The sequence below is a fragment of the Electrona antarctica genome (genome assembly GCF_951216825.1).
Source record: "Electrona antarctica genome assembly, chromosome: 9".
Taxonomy (NCBI): Eukaryota; Metazoa; Chordata; class Actinopteri; order Myctophiformes; family Myctophidae; genus Electrona; species Electrona antarctica.
This window is the reverse complement of record NC_136790.1, coordinates 21,110,170-21,124,161: the sequence shown is the minus strand read 5'-3', so window position 1 is coordinate 21,124,161 and position 13,992 is coordinate 21,110,170. Positions and strand designations below refer to the sequence as shown.

Genomic DNA, 13,992 nt, shown 5'->3' with positions numbered 1-13,992 from the left:
TTGTTAGGAGGACGTCACAGCGGCGAGAGGGTGGGAGTTTGTTGGGTACATGCATAAGTTCCGACATGCTACACAGTCTGACATTAATTTGTCCGACGCCCTATACCCCAAACACTAAGCGCTACGATGCATGTCGGACCAACGCATGTCGGGAGCAACGGGTGATTTGCGCATGTCGGACTTTTGGTGTGTCGGATGAGCGTGTGCACCCTGAGTTGGGTACATGAGATTGTTAACTGGTCAAATACCTGAGGGTATGGTCACACATTGCCTAGGCCAGTGTTCAACCTGTGGGGCGGGACCCCATATGGGGGGGGGTCCCCAGATGACAGTGAAGTAACAATTTACGGACTTTTAAGACCTTTGTAATACCCCCCCCTCCCAAAAGAAATAAATAGAAAAAGACCATTAGCCAGCCCATAGAGCCCCATTGTGAACCCGGACATGTTGAGTACACCAAGGTTTTATGTTGGAAATGTTTAGTATGGGTCCCCAGCATGTATAAACTGCCGGATGCTAACTTGCATATGTTGAGCAATTTTCATAATTGGCATAATATGTGACCATACCAATTACAACCTATAGAAGGCAAAATATTAAAAATGTCATCATGCTTTATGTAGCATGTGACATGTCAAACTAGGGGGTTTTCATGATGCTGAATCCATTCCAAGCATTAGCTTTGCAAAAAAACACTCATTGGGCTAAAAACGGCCAATGCCGTCATCACAAATTGATGATGTCAGCACATTTGGGCAAGTGGGCATGGCCGTTTTAAGCCCAATGAGTGTTTTTTTGCAAAACTAATGCTTGGAATGGATTCAGCATCATGAAAAACCCCTAGTTTGACACATCACATGCTAGATAAAGCATGATGAAATTTTGAATATTTTGCCTTCTATAGGTTGTTAATGGTATGGTCACATATTATGCCAATTATGAAAATTGCTCAACATATGCAAGTTAGCATCCGGCAGTTTCTACATGCTGGGGACCCATACTAAACATTTCTAACATAAAACCTTGGTGTACTCAACATGTCCGGGTTCCCTTTTTGACTACTAGGCTATACAGCAAAAGTAATCAACAAACTATCTTCTAACAATAAATGGACCGGATTTCTGTACATGCATATGTATATGTATGTACTGTAATCCATGTATCTCGACAGCCGTTCCACTGACCGAAGACTGACTTCAGATTTACCACTCACATTGCACACGACCAGAGGGAGCACAGTGGCCGGCGTCGAAATCAATTGGCTCATTAGGGCCACTGCCAGAGCCTTTTGTGGCGGTTCTTAATCTGGACAACCGCCGAACCGACCAACTCAAAGCCAGGCACGGCACTCCCTCTGGTCGTCGTGTGGAACGTGTATGTCGAATTTGAAGTCGGTCATTGGTTCTCAAGATACGTGGATTACAGACGCACTGGTACAGTACGTACATGTATATAGATTCTGTGCATTTATTGTACGATTTGGAAACTTGTGAAATAGGACATTCTGCTAAATGAATACTTTTGCTTTCAGTACTTATGTATAATTGATGAATGTGAATACTTTTTTTATATCAGACTTACCGTATATTTCAGAGTATTTCTACATTGTGTTATTGGTACTTTTACTTCAGTGTAAGTGCTTCCATTGTCTGGTTCAGGTACGTCCCATTCTTGGAGCAGCTGAAGATCACCCACAACTCGGACATCTTCATCGGGATGCACGGGGCAGGCCTCACGCATCTCCTCTTCCTTCCTGATTGGGCCGTCATTTTTGAACTGTGAGCGACACCTCCATTCTGTGTGTGTGTGTGTGTGTGTGTGTGTGTGTGTGTGCGTGCGTGCGTGTGTGCGTGCGTGCGTGCGTGCGTCTCTCTCTCTCTCTCTCTTTGTATTATTGTGTGAAACAGAGAGCGAAATGGCCTAGCATGCTGTTCTCAGCCACTTGACTGTGAAATACTGCCCAATTAACTAGGAATTCATCACACCTGGCTGGCGTCCTTGGGTGGAGTGCATATATGTGTGTGTGTGTGTGTGTGTGTGTGTGTGTGTGTGTGTGTGTGTGTGTGTGTGTGTGTGTGTGTGTGTGTTTGTGTGTGTGTGTGTGTGTGTGTGTGTGTGTGTGTGTGTGTGTGTGTGTGTGTGTGTGTGTGTGTGTGTGTGTGTGTGTGTGTGTGTGTGTGTGTGTGCGCGCGCGCGCAAGTAAGCAGTTGGACCTGAACGATGTGTGTTTGTGTGTATGCGTGCATGCATGCATAGTGTGTGGCGTGTGTGTTTGTATTACTTGTGAGGACAAATGCATTAGAACTTGAGAAATGGACATTGTGAGGACAACGGTTATTTTACGATTTAAAAAATCTACAGTATCTAATGATTTAGAGATAGGTTTAGAATTTGGAAAAGATTCAGGTTGGGATTAGGATTAGAGGGGGGATTAGGGGATTGAACCCCCTAAAAAGAGGGGGTGATAAGGACAGGGCGTTACTCCAAAGGGAGGCCTATTGGATTCACACACTCCAGACAGAGCATCCTAAAGGTCTTAATGAGGAGCTTTTATTGGGCTGCTTCCTTTAGAGTTTAGCTTTAGCCAGCCACATTGGTTTATACAATTGGGCATTCCAAATTCCATTATTATATGGTTTAGAAGTTCTACAATGAGAACAGATATGAGTGGTCTGGATTCCAATGGTCTCTCTTCTTTATATATATATTTAATGTTTTCCATATTTATTGTCTTTATACATTTCTAATGAGTGTAAAAAGCATAGACTCAAGGTGTGAGTTTAGCATTGTCTGTTTTGTCTATTAACTTCCCAGGCACTTTAGGGGCAGGCCCCATATTCAGTATGATAGCTCATTGTGATGTATTCATATTTTACTATATCTATTTATACTCATATGATTGTTTATCCTGTCTTGGTACTATAATTAGTCTTTGATACTGTGTAAGAGGCAAGGACACCTGTCTTTAATTACTGTTGATTGTATCTCACATATATAAAGACCTCACGTCCAGTTATCTTGTCATAACGCTGACGAAGGCCACACAGGCCGAAACACGTTCGTTATCAACGTCAGAGGTAAATAAATTCATATCAAAAAGACATACAATGAGTGCTGGCATTTTCTTCATTTCAACTGGCATTAGGATTATACATTTTTAGATTTAGGGGTTCGGGTTTGAGTTATGGCCGAATTATTATTATTATTAGTTATGCGTGCATGTGCACGTGCGTGAGAGTGAAAAAGAGAAAATGTACGCGTGCAGAATGAGACAGTAGAGAGTAGAGACAGCGAGACGAGATGAGGAGAGAGATTGATAAAAGTGTCTGCTGTCTCTCCCAGATATAATTGTCAGGATGAGAGCTGCTATCGAGATCTGGCTCGGCTGCGGGGCGTCCGATACGTGACTTGGCAGAAAATGGACAAAGTGGTCCCACAAGACAAGGTAGGTGGTGGTCTGCCGTGCCAATGATACACCATTATACAACAGGTCGTTTCCAGGAAGCAATCGGCTTGGTTGAAACAGCCATCTAGCCGTGCTTTAAACAAGCATGATGGAACACCTAATCAAAACATAAAAATCAGCTGCTCTCCCAGAGCGCAGCCGACTGGGTTGCTATGCTAGCGAGTTTCTTGGTGGCTACATCTGTCATTAAAAAAAAATGTTTTTGTTTTTTTGCGAATATCTTAGTTTTAATGAAATTCAGTCAACGTGTTTGTTTTTGTAACTCGAGGGTGTGCTTTACCGTTCATTAATGCACTTCTGCGCTGCCTACGGAACTCGCCGTTCCGGCTCGTTCCTCTCGTGTGATATTGCTTAATTAGCACCGACTCTTTTATTATTATTTATTATATTATTTTATATTTATTATTTTATTAGTTCTGCAAACATGCACACAGTGCATAGTGGTTACACACCAACATGCACACGTGTTACTTTCCATCACTACTTATGTAGGTTACACACATGCACACAGTATGTACGTACATGCTTCATACACAAACATGCACACTGACAGTACGTATGCTTACATAGCCCACACAAATATACACACAGTACAGGTTACACACAAATCAGTGTTGATTTAACTCTAAGATGATTTTCTAATACACACAACGCGCACACATACACGCACGCACACACACGCACGCGCGCGTGAGCATGTGCAATTGTGAAAAGACTTCCTATTTTTTACTTGATGCAAACACAAACAACAACACACAGACATTGTTAGAGATCAAACGCTGAGCCGACCAGCTGACAGCACAGAGTGGAAGGCAGCTGGCTGCTGCCTCTCTGCCTGATTAGACACTGTCCTTCAAAAAGCTACGTCCTTTTTTCCTGTGGAGGTACTTGAAAATAAATTAGACTTGAACTTGTTTTTTCTTTCGTAGGGGTAAAGTACCTTTCCAGTACAGTAGTGTAGTAATGTTTTTGAGTCCACCACAGTGCATCCAGCTCTGCAGAGGGTCTGTACGAACGCAACTGGCTGTGTTCTGAGGGAAGTTGGGTGGGGAGGGTATCGATGTTTGTTGCTTCGCCCGTGTCTGTGGGCTGGAGTGGAGAAATTATATTTTAAACAGTTGATTCAGCTGTTTTGGTGTCTTTAACCCCTGAGGGCCGATTCTACAAATGTTTTCTAAATCCTAACAGTTTTCTGAAAAACCTGTTTCTATGTCTGTGTGGTTCTCAATGTTTTCATGTCAGGGACCCCCAAAATGATATGTATTTGGCCGAGGAACCCCAATCTCAAGAGAGTATATTAGTTTCCATTTAGGGCAGATTGAAAATAACATTATACATTATACACCCAGCATTCCTATTCTGGGTGGACCGTGGAACCAAAAAATAGCCAAGAATAGCAGATCTACAAGCTTTCATTGTAGATCGTTTTGGCAAAGAGATGTAAAAAGAACACACCAAGTACAGTGGTTAAACGTAAGTGATAATGATAGATTCCCAAAAGATTATTAAAGTATTCTGCGGCACCCCTGGACTTGTGTCAAAACCCTGCACTAAAACCTAATTGAGACGGACCTTGATGCCTTCTTCCTGTTCCTGCCTTCACACAGAGTCTACAGTTATTGTTGTTTTGTTTATCCTAGATTTCAAGTTCACTTTATGCTCCTGTCCCTATTTCACAGGGACACCACCCCACCCTGGGGGACCACCCCAAGTTCACCAACTACTCCTTTGAGGTGGAGGAGTTCATGCGCGTGGTGATGGAGGCGGCCGACTACGTCACAAGCCACCCCGAGTGGCGGCTCCGACCCGTCCGCGATGAGTTGTAGAGCCATGTGTGTGGGGGGGAAAAAGAGGCCTGATGTGTGGCTTCACAGAAGCTCCCGACTGAAATGCCAGACAGCTCTGAGAAAACATTCTGTGATGGAGAAGATGAAGCAGCAGCGGAGTACCGTTTTAAGTTGTATTCGTTCTAAATGTTTACATAGCTGTCCACGGGGCTCCAGCGCTCCTGTCTCCCTCCGTCTCTCTACTGTCTCTTCTCCCACACTGTTGTGATGATAAGCCGGGACGACTGAAAGCAATATGGCAAATGGCTTATGTTTGAAGATCCTCCTCCACTGGTTCCATTAGCGCCACGACAGTAAAAGGATGGGGCGTCTCGAGAGGGAAAAGATGCATCCCGCATCCTTTCATTACCTCCATTGTCGACTTCATTCCACACTGACAAAGTTAGCTAATGAGCAGCTGTTAGGGCTCCTTGTCAAACAAGAGCCCCATATCCTGCTGTACGCCTTGTCACATGTCACCGATGATGAGTGTCAGCTTAAATGCGGTTCTTAGACAGTCACGTTCGGTGGGAGGGGTTCTAATCATGCATGCCACGAATCTTAAAGCCGTTATTATTCATTTTATTTTACAATCTCTATGGTATATTTTAATAGGACATAACGAGTACATCTGCAGTGGTTGGAGGTGGTCTCCCTACTCTTCCATTGGGTTAGGGTTATTTCAATCCTGGTGTCGGATTGGACACCGAATGGTTGAATAAAGGTATTTGAAGCTTGCAGCTTTTTGGAGATGCGCTGCCGTCTTTATTGTAGTTCAGACATCATTGCAGTTACCTCTCTCCCTTGGTAGAGGTTGACAACGGACAGAAAACGGACAGATTGTAGCTTTAATATGATAAATGTCATTATTTGTTTTATTTATATCCACTTGTTGCAAATTCTCCATCTGAGCCTGAAACCTGGAATATGAAGAAAACAGAAACACCTACAAATATCATAAAAAGGTTCTCACGCTTGGATCAGGTGGAAAAACGTGGTTAAAGAAGATGAGATGAAGGGTGTAAAACATTGTTTTTCCTCATCTCTTATGCCTCCCATTCATGAAATTGATTATTGTATAAAGAAAATACCTATGTGGTGGTTAAAGTGAAGTGTCTATTGGACACCTTGTGCGTTTAGTGACATAACTCTAGGAGCATGCAAGCTATCTAGAAAGCTACACAATTGGTATTGCTGGATTCAGTAGAACCGCACCTTTCCAACAAGCGTGCTATTTATTTCTTTGACAATCAATGTAAAAGTCAAAGTAAAGACAACATTCTACATAGATTTACATTTCCACCTACTGAAGAAATTACTATATATCCTATTTCCATTCAGACTATGACATTCATTCATTGATATTTGTAGAATGTAGAGGGATGTCCTGGCTTCACGTATGCCCAGTTTTAAACCTCTCGGAGCTTCGTTGTGAATATGTATGAGTTTATATGCCTCAACCCCCAGACGGCCAGGCTTCATTTTTTAGTTTGGTGGTGTATAACAATATACGGTATATCAAGACAATTTCACCACTTTAGCAGTGAAATATTTCTATACAAGAATCCATTTCATGTGTGGGAGGCCTTAGAGATGAGGAAAATGTGTTTGTCCCACCTCCGGTAGGGGTAATTCGAAAACTAAAGCAGACCCTTTTGGTTCGTTTGTCACTGCCCTAGTGATTGAAATTGGAAATGGTGCCGGGGACCTATGGCCATTTCAGGCCTCATTAAACAGCAGTTGATGGAAACACACATTGATTGGAAATTTGCTTAGGATTGCACAACATTTAGATGGGAACATGAATATATAGAGACTTATCTCTCCCAAACGTGCTTCTGATGGACATCTAATGTGTAGCTGTGTGCATACATGCGTGTACATGCGGCATGCGTGTACAGTTGGGTGCCACCGATATTGTCCCTTATCATTTGACCCATTTAGGCCTGACCTCAAAATTTTAAAAAATCCTTCTAAATCCTCCAGTTTTCTGAAATAAATATTTTCACGATTTTTCAAAAATAGCAGACCTACAAGCTCGTAGCGCGCCACTCGGTGGCGCGCTATGAGCTTGTAGATCTGTTATTTTTCAATAGCTAAATTATAACATAATGTTTAAAACACCAAAAGGGGTTCCCGCCCAAAATGGGTTAACTGTCCTTTTGCGCAGATCACGCAAACCTCAGCAAAAAGAAAAGGACAATATCGATGGCCTCCAACTGTACATGCGTCATGCATGTGTGCACTTATGTGTCTGTATCTTTGACACAACACAGTTATGGCGATATTCCTTTTACACAAGCGCGCGTGACAAACTAACACCTGGTAGACTTTCCAAATCCGACACTGATGTGATGAAGTCCGGAGGGACGAAAACAAACCTTCTGTCTGACGAACCATGGAATAAAGTGAGGAATCCCCTTGTCATTCACAGCTCATCACCAGTATGTAGGACATGTAGAAATTTGTTTTGCTCAAAATGCAAGAACATCATGAAGTCATAATAAGACAATAACAATGTAGACAAGGCAAACAAAGTATGTATAGCCTATAGGGGCCGTGTCCTTTTTTTGGGCTGGCAGCAGCCTGTTTGCCGTGCATTTCTTGGATGCTCCTCTTCCCATCGCCCAAGTATCGTGCTTCAGCACTCAATGCGCCCAGCGTTTCTTGGCACAGCTACCATGGGCACTTCAAGCACAGAATGGTTTAGCCAATCTACAAGCTCACAGGAGACTAAATTCAGCATAGCACGTCGTCTCACATCCACTGTTCTTTTGTTATTTTCAAAACAGCTCCAGTCCATTCTATTTGTATATCTCCAAATCAAAGTTTTCTCGTGGCATTTTACACAGAGACAGTCAACAGTTAAGCATAGGTGACGGTGGCAAGGGGAATGCCAACTGCCTTGACTGGTTGGGTTGAAACACTGAAACTAAAAATCAACCTTTTCAAGCTGTGACACCCCCAAAATAATCATTTTGAACTGGGGACCCCCCAAAATAATCATATTTGAATCCCCCCGCCCTGACAAGCACTTGGATTGTAGGAGTTGAGGCACGCAATTTTGTTTGACTCGGTTCCACAGATAAATATTGTGAAAACAGCCGATCTGCTATTTTCACAATTGTTGCCTCTTTCTTTTATTTGACAATTTGGCCAATATATATATATATATATATTTGTTTATCCCACGATTTTGCAACCCATTTTTTCACCCAGTGTCTATTATCTAATGTATTGCTGGGCACTACACTTCCTCTGCCAACCTGAGGGGGCAGCGGACTGGCCTCATGATTCCTTTTCACCTGACGGGGGAGGTTCCCCGGCCGGACGTTATTCCGACCAGTTCCTTTCCCCTCCATCAGGCGCCCAGCTGGCCAGGGGGAGGTAATTTGGCCAATGTTTGACCAGTTTTTATAATATAGGTTGCTCATTACTTTTGATACAGTAATGGTATTTTGTCTTAAAAGTCCTTACATTGTCACTTCACTGTAATTGTGATACTATTTGTTTAGATCTGCGATTCCCAACCACTGGTGGGCCGCGAGGATATTGTACGTGGAGTTATTTGGGGGCCCCCCAAATAATTGGCATTTAACATGAATATAAAAAGGCATGGCATTTCTTTCTTTAAAACATTGCAAGTGTTGTTTTTATTGTGACATTGAAAATGTTGTTTTGATGAATAGGAACTTAAAATACACTGCATTAGTTCCATTGGTCCTATATTGACAATTGGTTGATTAATCATTCAGATAAACATTCTCTGAAAATGTATGCGGCCCTCCAGATGGGGGGCCGAGTGGGCCCTCCAGATGGGGGACCGAGTGGGCCCTCCAGATGGGGGGCCGAGTGGGCCCTCCAGATGGGGGGCCGAGTGGGCCCAGATCGTAAAGATCTGGGCCCAGGTTGGGAGGTTGGGAACCACTGGTTTAGATATCTTCTGACATGGGGAGCAGCACAGCAAAATCAATGTTTTTTGTATGCAATTTATTAGGTTGAAGCCACAGTACATCATGCGTCAGAATCGATTCTGTTCAGACAGAACCTTATTTTTGTGACATTTAACATTCAGAACCCCCCACTCAACACCATGTCCCGAAACACAACCGCTATACAAAACTAAAACAGAAAAGACCAAGAAAACATCACCAAAAGTACAGGGTCCAACACACCTCTTCATATTGACAACAAACAAAGTATACTCTTCTTATTTTTTTTCTTAAAATTTTTATCCCACGATTTTGCAACCCATTTTTTTCACCCATGTGTAAATTATCTAATCTAATCCTGGGCGCTACACTTCCTCTGCCAACCTGGGGGAGCAGCGGACTGACCTCATGCTTCCTTCTATGCATGAGGAGTCCAAGCTGCTTCTTTTCACCTGACAGGGGGGAATTTCCCCGGCCGGATGCCGCGCGTGGAAGGAACACGTTATTCCGACCAGTTCCTTTCCCCTCCATCAGGTGCCCCAGCTGGCCAGGGGGAGGCAGTTTAGAGACCAGGATTACTGCATGTTTTTGTGAGGGTACCTACCCTATAGGGGACACGGGGAGAACATGCAAACTCCACACAGAAAGGCCCTTTCGCCAACAGAGTATACTCAAGCGGGAAGTGTCCACTACATTTATGAGTGTATGAGCTTTCTATAAAAGCCATACGTTTCTCTACTAAAGTATAGGCTACAGGTATATATATACTGTATCTGGTTTAGGAGAGAATGTTCATCGTTGAGTGGGGATGCTCTCAGTACAGGCTTAATAACTACTGCTGAGGGTGCTGCTATAGCAACTGTTACCTATTTGAACATCTGCTGTTGTTTTTGTACTAAACTTCAAATAAAGGGAATGAGCACAAATTGCATGCCGTCTGAATGCCCTGCTTGAGAGTGCTTTTTGAGAGATAAGAAGATCATTCTCTTGTTTTGTGGCTTTCTCGTCCAGTTGATGTTTTATTTATGTGTGGAACAAAGTTGAGCCGATTTGGGCTGTGTTTGTGGCAGTGTTTTACAAGATGTGTGTGTCAGTGTGTGGATCATTTTCTATACAGAAAGAAAATAAATAATTCAAAAGTGCTAACGCATGACTCTGATTCTCTTTTTTACCATATTGGGCATCATGGGATTTGATTCGTCATGATTTTAATCAATCATCTTTTGAAGTGTGACCTTGAAGGTGGGTAAAAAAATAAAGAGAAAAGAACTGGAGCCCCTGTCCGCCCAGTTCTTGCTGATGCCAGACAGGTCTTTGCTGTGGCTTTCATTATTTTAGTGAGCTTGGGCCTGAGGAGGGAAAGGGCTCTCGGCAAAAGGGCACTAGTTCAGCTTTTACTGTCACCATAATAAATCTGAGTGACCTCAAAAACCCAACTCTTTAGTTGACAATGACGCATTACGGCCACTGGATGGCAGTGCAACACCACGCATGAATCGAAATGAGACGCGACTCAAGGGCTGTGTCGTGTGGGTCTTTCTGTGAGAGGCAGAGCTGTCATGCTCCACCGATATTCATTGTGAGAATTAAACCAAATAGCCTAGTTTCATTAAGTCGCCCCATGACACATTTCGCCTCTTGAGTAGTAGCATTTGAACTGCCCCTGTGTGCGCGCAATAGCAATACCCAAATTTCCATGTCAGCAGTCGAGTTCTTGCCTGCTCTTTGCGGATGTTGTGGCTGAACTTTCTGAGTATTGACAGACACCGGGCCTGTCTGGGATGGACACTATTTATGGCCCTGCTCGGGTTACTGCCAGTGACCTCGTAAAGAAATGAAGAATCTTTACGCAGGGGATCAAACACAGGGAAACCAAGATGTCTGCTCTCATTAACCTTCATGGCAGTTCCAAATCGATCTAAAGCCCAGCCCTGCATGCTTTCTCCACGCACCAGTTCCTCCCGTGTTTGAAGACGTAGCCTAAAATAACCAAAAATGCACCTGAACTGAGGACCCAATACGCGAGCAGCCAAGAACTCCAAGTGATTGGCTGGCTGCTCACATATCCATTTGTAACTCGTAACATTTTTACACTCCCATGTCCCAGAGTTAAATCAACACTGAGGTTTCGTAGGATTGTGGAATAGGCTAAAAATGCTCCTCCCAAAGTCACAAGAGGCTTCAGAAATGATAGCCTATTCCCCTGTGCTCAGTCTATGTGACATGAACAGTGTATAGGCTACTATAGCGTACCCCACTGCCACTGTAAAGGAGAAAAGAAAAACAAGTGAGCGGTCCATCGGGCCGCCAGGGCGCATGCAGCCACTTGCTGTGGACTCTGTGGAGTCTAATTAGTGTACGTGCACCGTGTGAGTGATGGTGCTCGCGGTGCGGGGAGCTCTCTCTAACGCTCAACTCATTAATGGCGAGGCGAGGCTTAACGTTACTGCCTATGACAGCGCTTTTGGGGTCTTTCCTGGAGCTGTCCCACTCCCACCCGAGTTCCCTAACAGGTCTGCCTGGGTGGCCTTATTTTGTCATGCCCGAAGTAATTGTGTTTTGCCTCAACCTAGAAGTGTTGAATTGCCTTCTGTGTGAATGTGACCTATTGTAGTAGTAGGCTTTATTATACAGGCTCCCGGGGCACTAAATATCATGGCCGAAAATAGCCGATCTACAAGCCCACAAAGCATAGCAGCATTGCAGATTTGCACAACATTTAGCTGAATGTTTGCCTAGGCCCAGGACATGGGGATGCTGTAGGGTTCACGTGGTTAATTGGCAGGATTGATTCAGTCTGGATAAAGCCATTAGTCTGGGCTTGTGATTCACATCCAGATCAAAGCTTAATGTACTTTTATAGGAGTTTAGGAGGCATTGCAAGGTCTTGGCTCCATATTTTGCCGATGCGAGTTGTGATTTTTAGCTTTGTGTTAATGTTTAGAATATGTTTCCCTATATAACATTTTATGCTATTGTTCAGTAAAAAAAAATTGCCATACCGGCTATCATTTCCCATTCCATGTCATATATAGACGATAATTTGAGTCACTAGCTAATAGCGCAACCATTTTCCGTTGTGTTTTGTAGGCCTATCATTATCCTAATCTAATTTATCTCCAAAGGCAAATATTTCTGACCACACTGAACGCAGACGAATCAATTAGGCTACTTACAGAGCGCTCATCTTACCTAAACCTTTGGCCACTTCACTTTTCCATGCGGGCGTCCCGCAGAGCAGGAAAACATTTTCTTTGAGCCAGATTAATGTAAGGCTCATCGATTGAGTGGAAAGACATATTCCTCAGACTATATGACCAGATATTTACCCTAATGTTCTCTCTCTCTCTCTCTTCTCTCTCTCTCTCTCTCTCTCTCTCTCTCTCTCTCTCTCTCTCTCTCTCTCTCTCTCTCTCTCTCTCTCTCTCTCTCCCCCCGGGCCCCGGGGTAAGGTGCACTGCACATGGGCCATGGAGGGGTGGGCCGTCCCGGGGGGGATCCTATAACCCATGGCTCTGCATGATGATACACGAGATACATCAGGAGGCCCCCTGGACTCCATTCCGGCCCATTCAGCAATACGTGAGTTCTGCGAACTCTTAACTTGCCATTTAGGGCTCAAAACTGGAGGTTGGAAGCGGAAATTTGCTTAAATGGACGTTTCCATTTCTGCCACAGCTGGAAATATCAATGTGTTGACTCCTCTCGCACGCCATGAACATCACGAGGCAAATTGAATTCCCACACCATTTAACCTCACACAGCTCACACCTTAATGCCCAGCAAAGTGTTTACTTGTCATGATTGGGTTTGCTCCGATTCTATAGCCGCTCCCTTTGCAGTGGACAGATTAAATCAACCCTGCAGCAACTGTATGAAACCTGTCGTCCATTAGCTCTGCAATAGGAAGATAAACTCCTTTGATCCACACGTCGCCATAGGGGCTCGACTCGTGGGAGTCAGTCAGGACTATAGCACGCAACTTTCCGTGCAGTGATTTCTGATATTGCTCTATCAACTTTATATAGCGATGGATATTTAGGGATTTTTGAGAAACATCTTTTGAAGTGAAACGATGTCGTGCCTTATCACTTAAATAATGCATTATAGGCCATGCAGGCTATAGGCTACCATTCTCCTCAACTATTCGTTATAGGGCGACCTGGGCGAGTATAAGCATAGACCTCTATAAGAATCAGAATTCTACAACAATTAAATAAAACGTGATTATGTAGTTGTACTCTCTCTCTCTCTCTCTCTCTCTCTCTCTCTCTCTCTCTCTCATCTCCTCTCTCTCTCTCTCTCTCTCGACTCTCTCTCTCTCTCTCTCTCTGTGTGTGTGTGTGTGTGTGTGTGTGTGTGTGTGTGTGTGTGTGTGTGCGTGCGTGCGTGCGTGCGTGCGTGCGTGCGTGCGTGCGTGCGTGCGTGCGTGCGTGCGTGTCGTGCGTGTGTGTGTGTGTGTGTGTGTGGTGTGTGTGTGTGTGTGTGTGTGTGTGTGTGTGTGTGTGTGTGTGTGTGTGTCGCTGTTCATTCCCTGTGGTACTGAAATGCGCGCATGTCGCTGTTCATTCCCCATGGTGCTGAAATGCCAAACTCACGCACGCACAAGTCATGTGCTGCTCTCTGTGGCTTGTGTGGTGGATGGGTGGGCGGTATTCGACGTTTGGGGTACCCACATATCAGCAGAAAGAATATGCTATTCACCTTGACACGCAATCGAGAAGATTTATTTTTTTAGGAAGAACCTTCATAAAGTGATCCAGTTATT

General features: G+C 43.9%; 1 protein-coding gene across 1 annotated transcript in view; it reads left to right on the top strand.

Moving 5' to 3' along the window:
- Window positions 1-6,042, top strand: part of eogt (EGF domain-specific O-linked N-acetylglucosamine (GlcNAc) transferase) — a 281,129-nt gene extending 275,087 nt beyond the window's left edge. The window contains exons 14-16 of the mRNA XM_079510866.1: window positions 1,659-1,778; window positions 3,343-3,445; window positions 5,146-6,042. Coding sequence (XP_079366992.1) covers window positions 1,659-1,778; window positions 3,343-3,445; window positions 5,146-5,292 — 370 coding nt within the window. The 3' untranslated portion in view covers window positions 5,293-6,042. The remainder of the gene's footprint in view (window positions 1-1,658; window positions 1,779-3,342; window positions 3,446-5,145) is intronic.
- The last annotated feature ends 7,950 nt before the right edge of the window (window positions 6,043-13,992 follow it).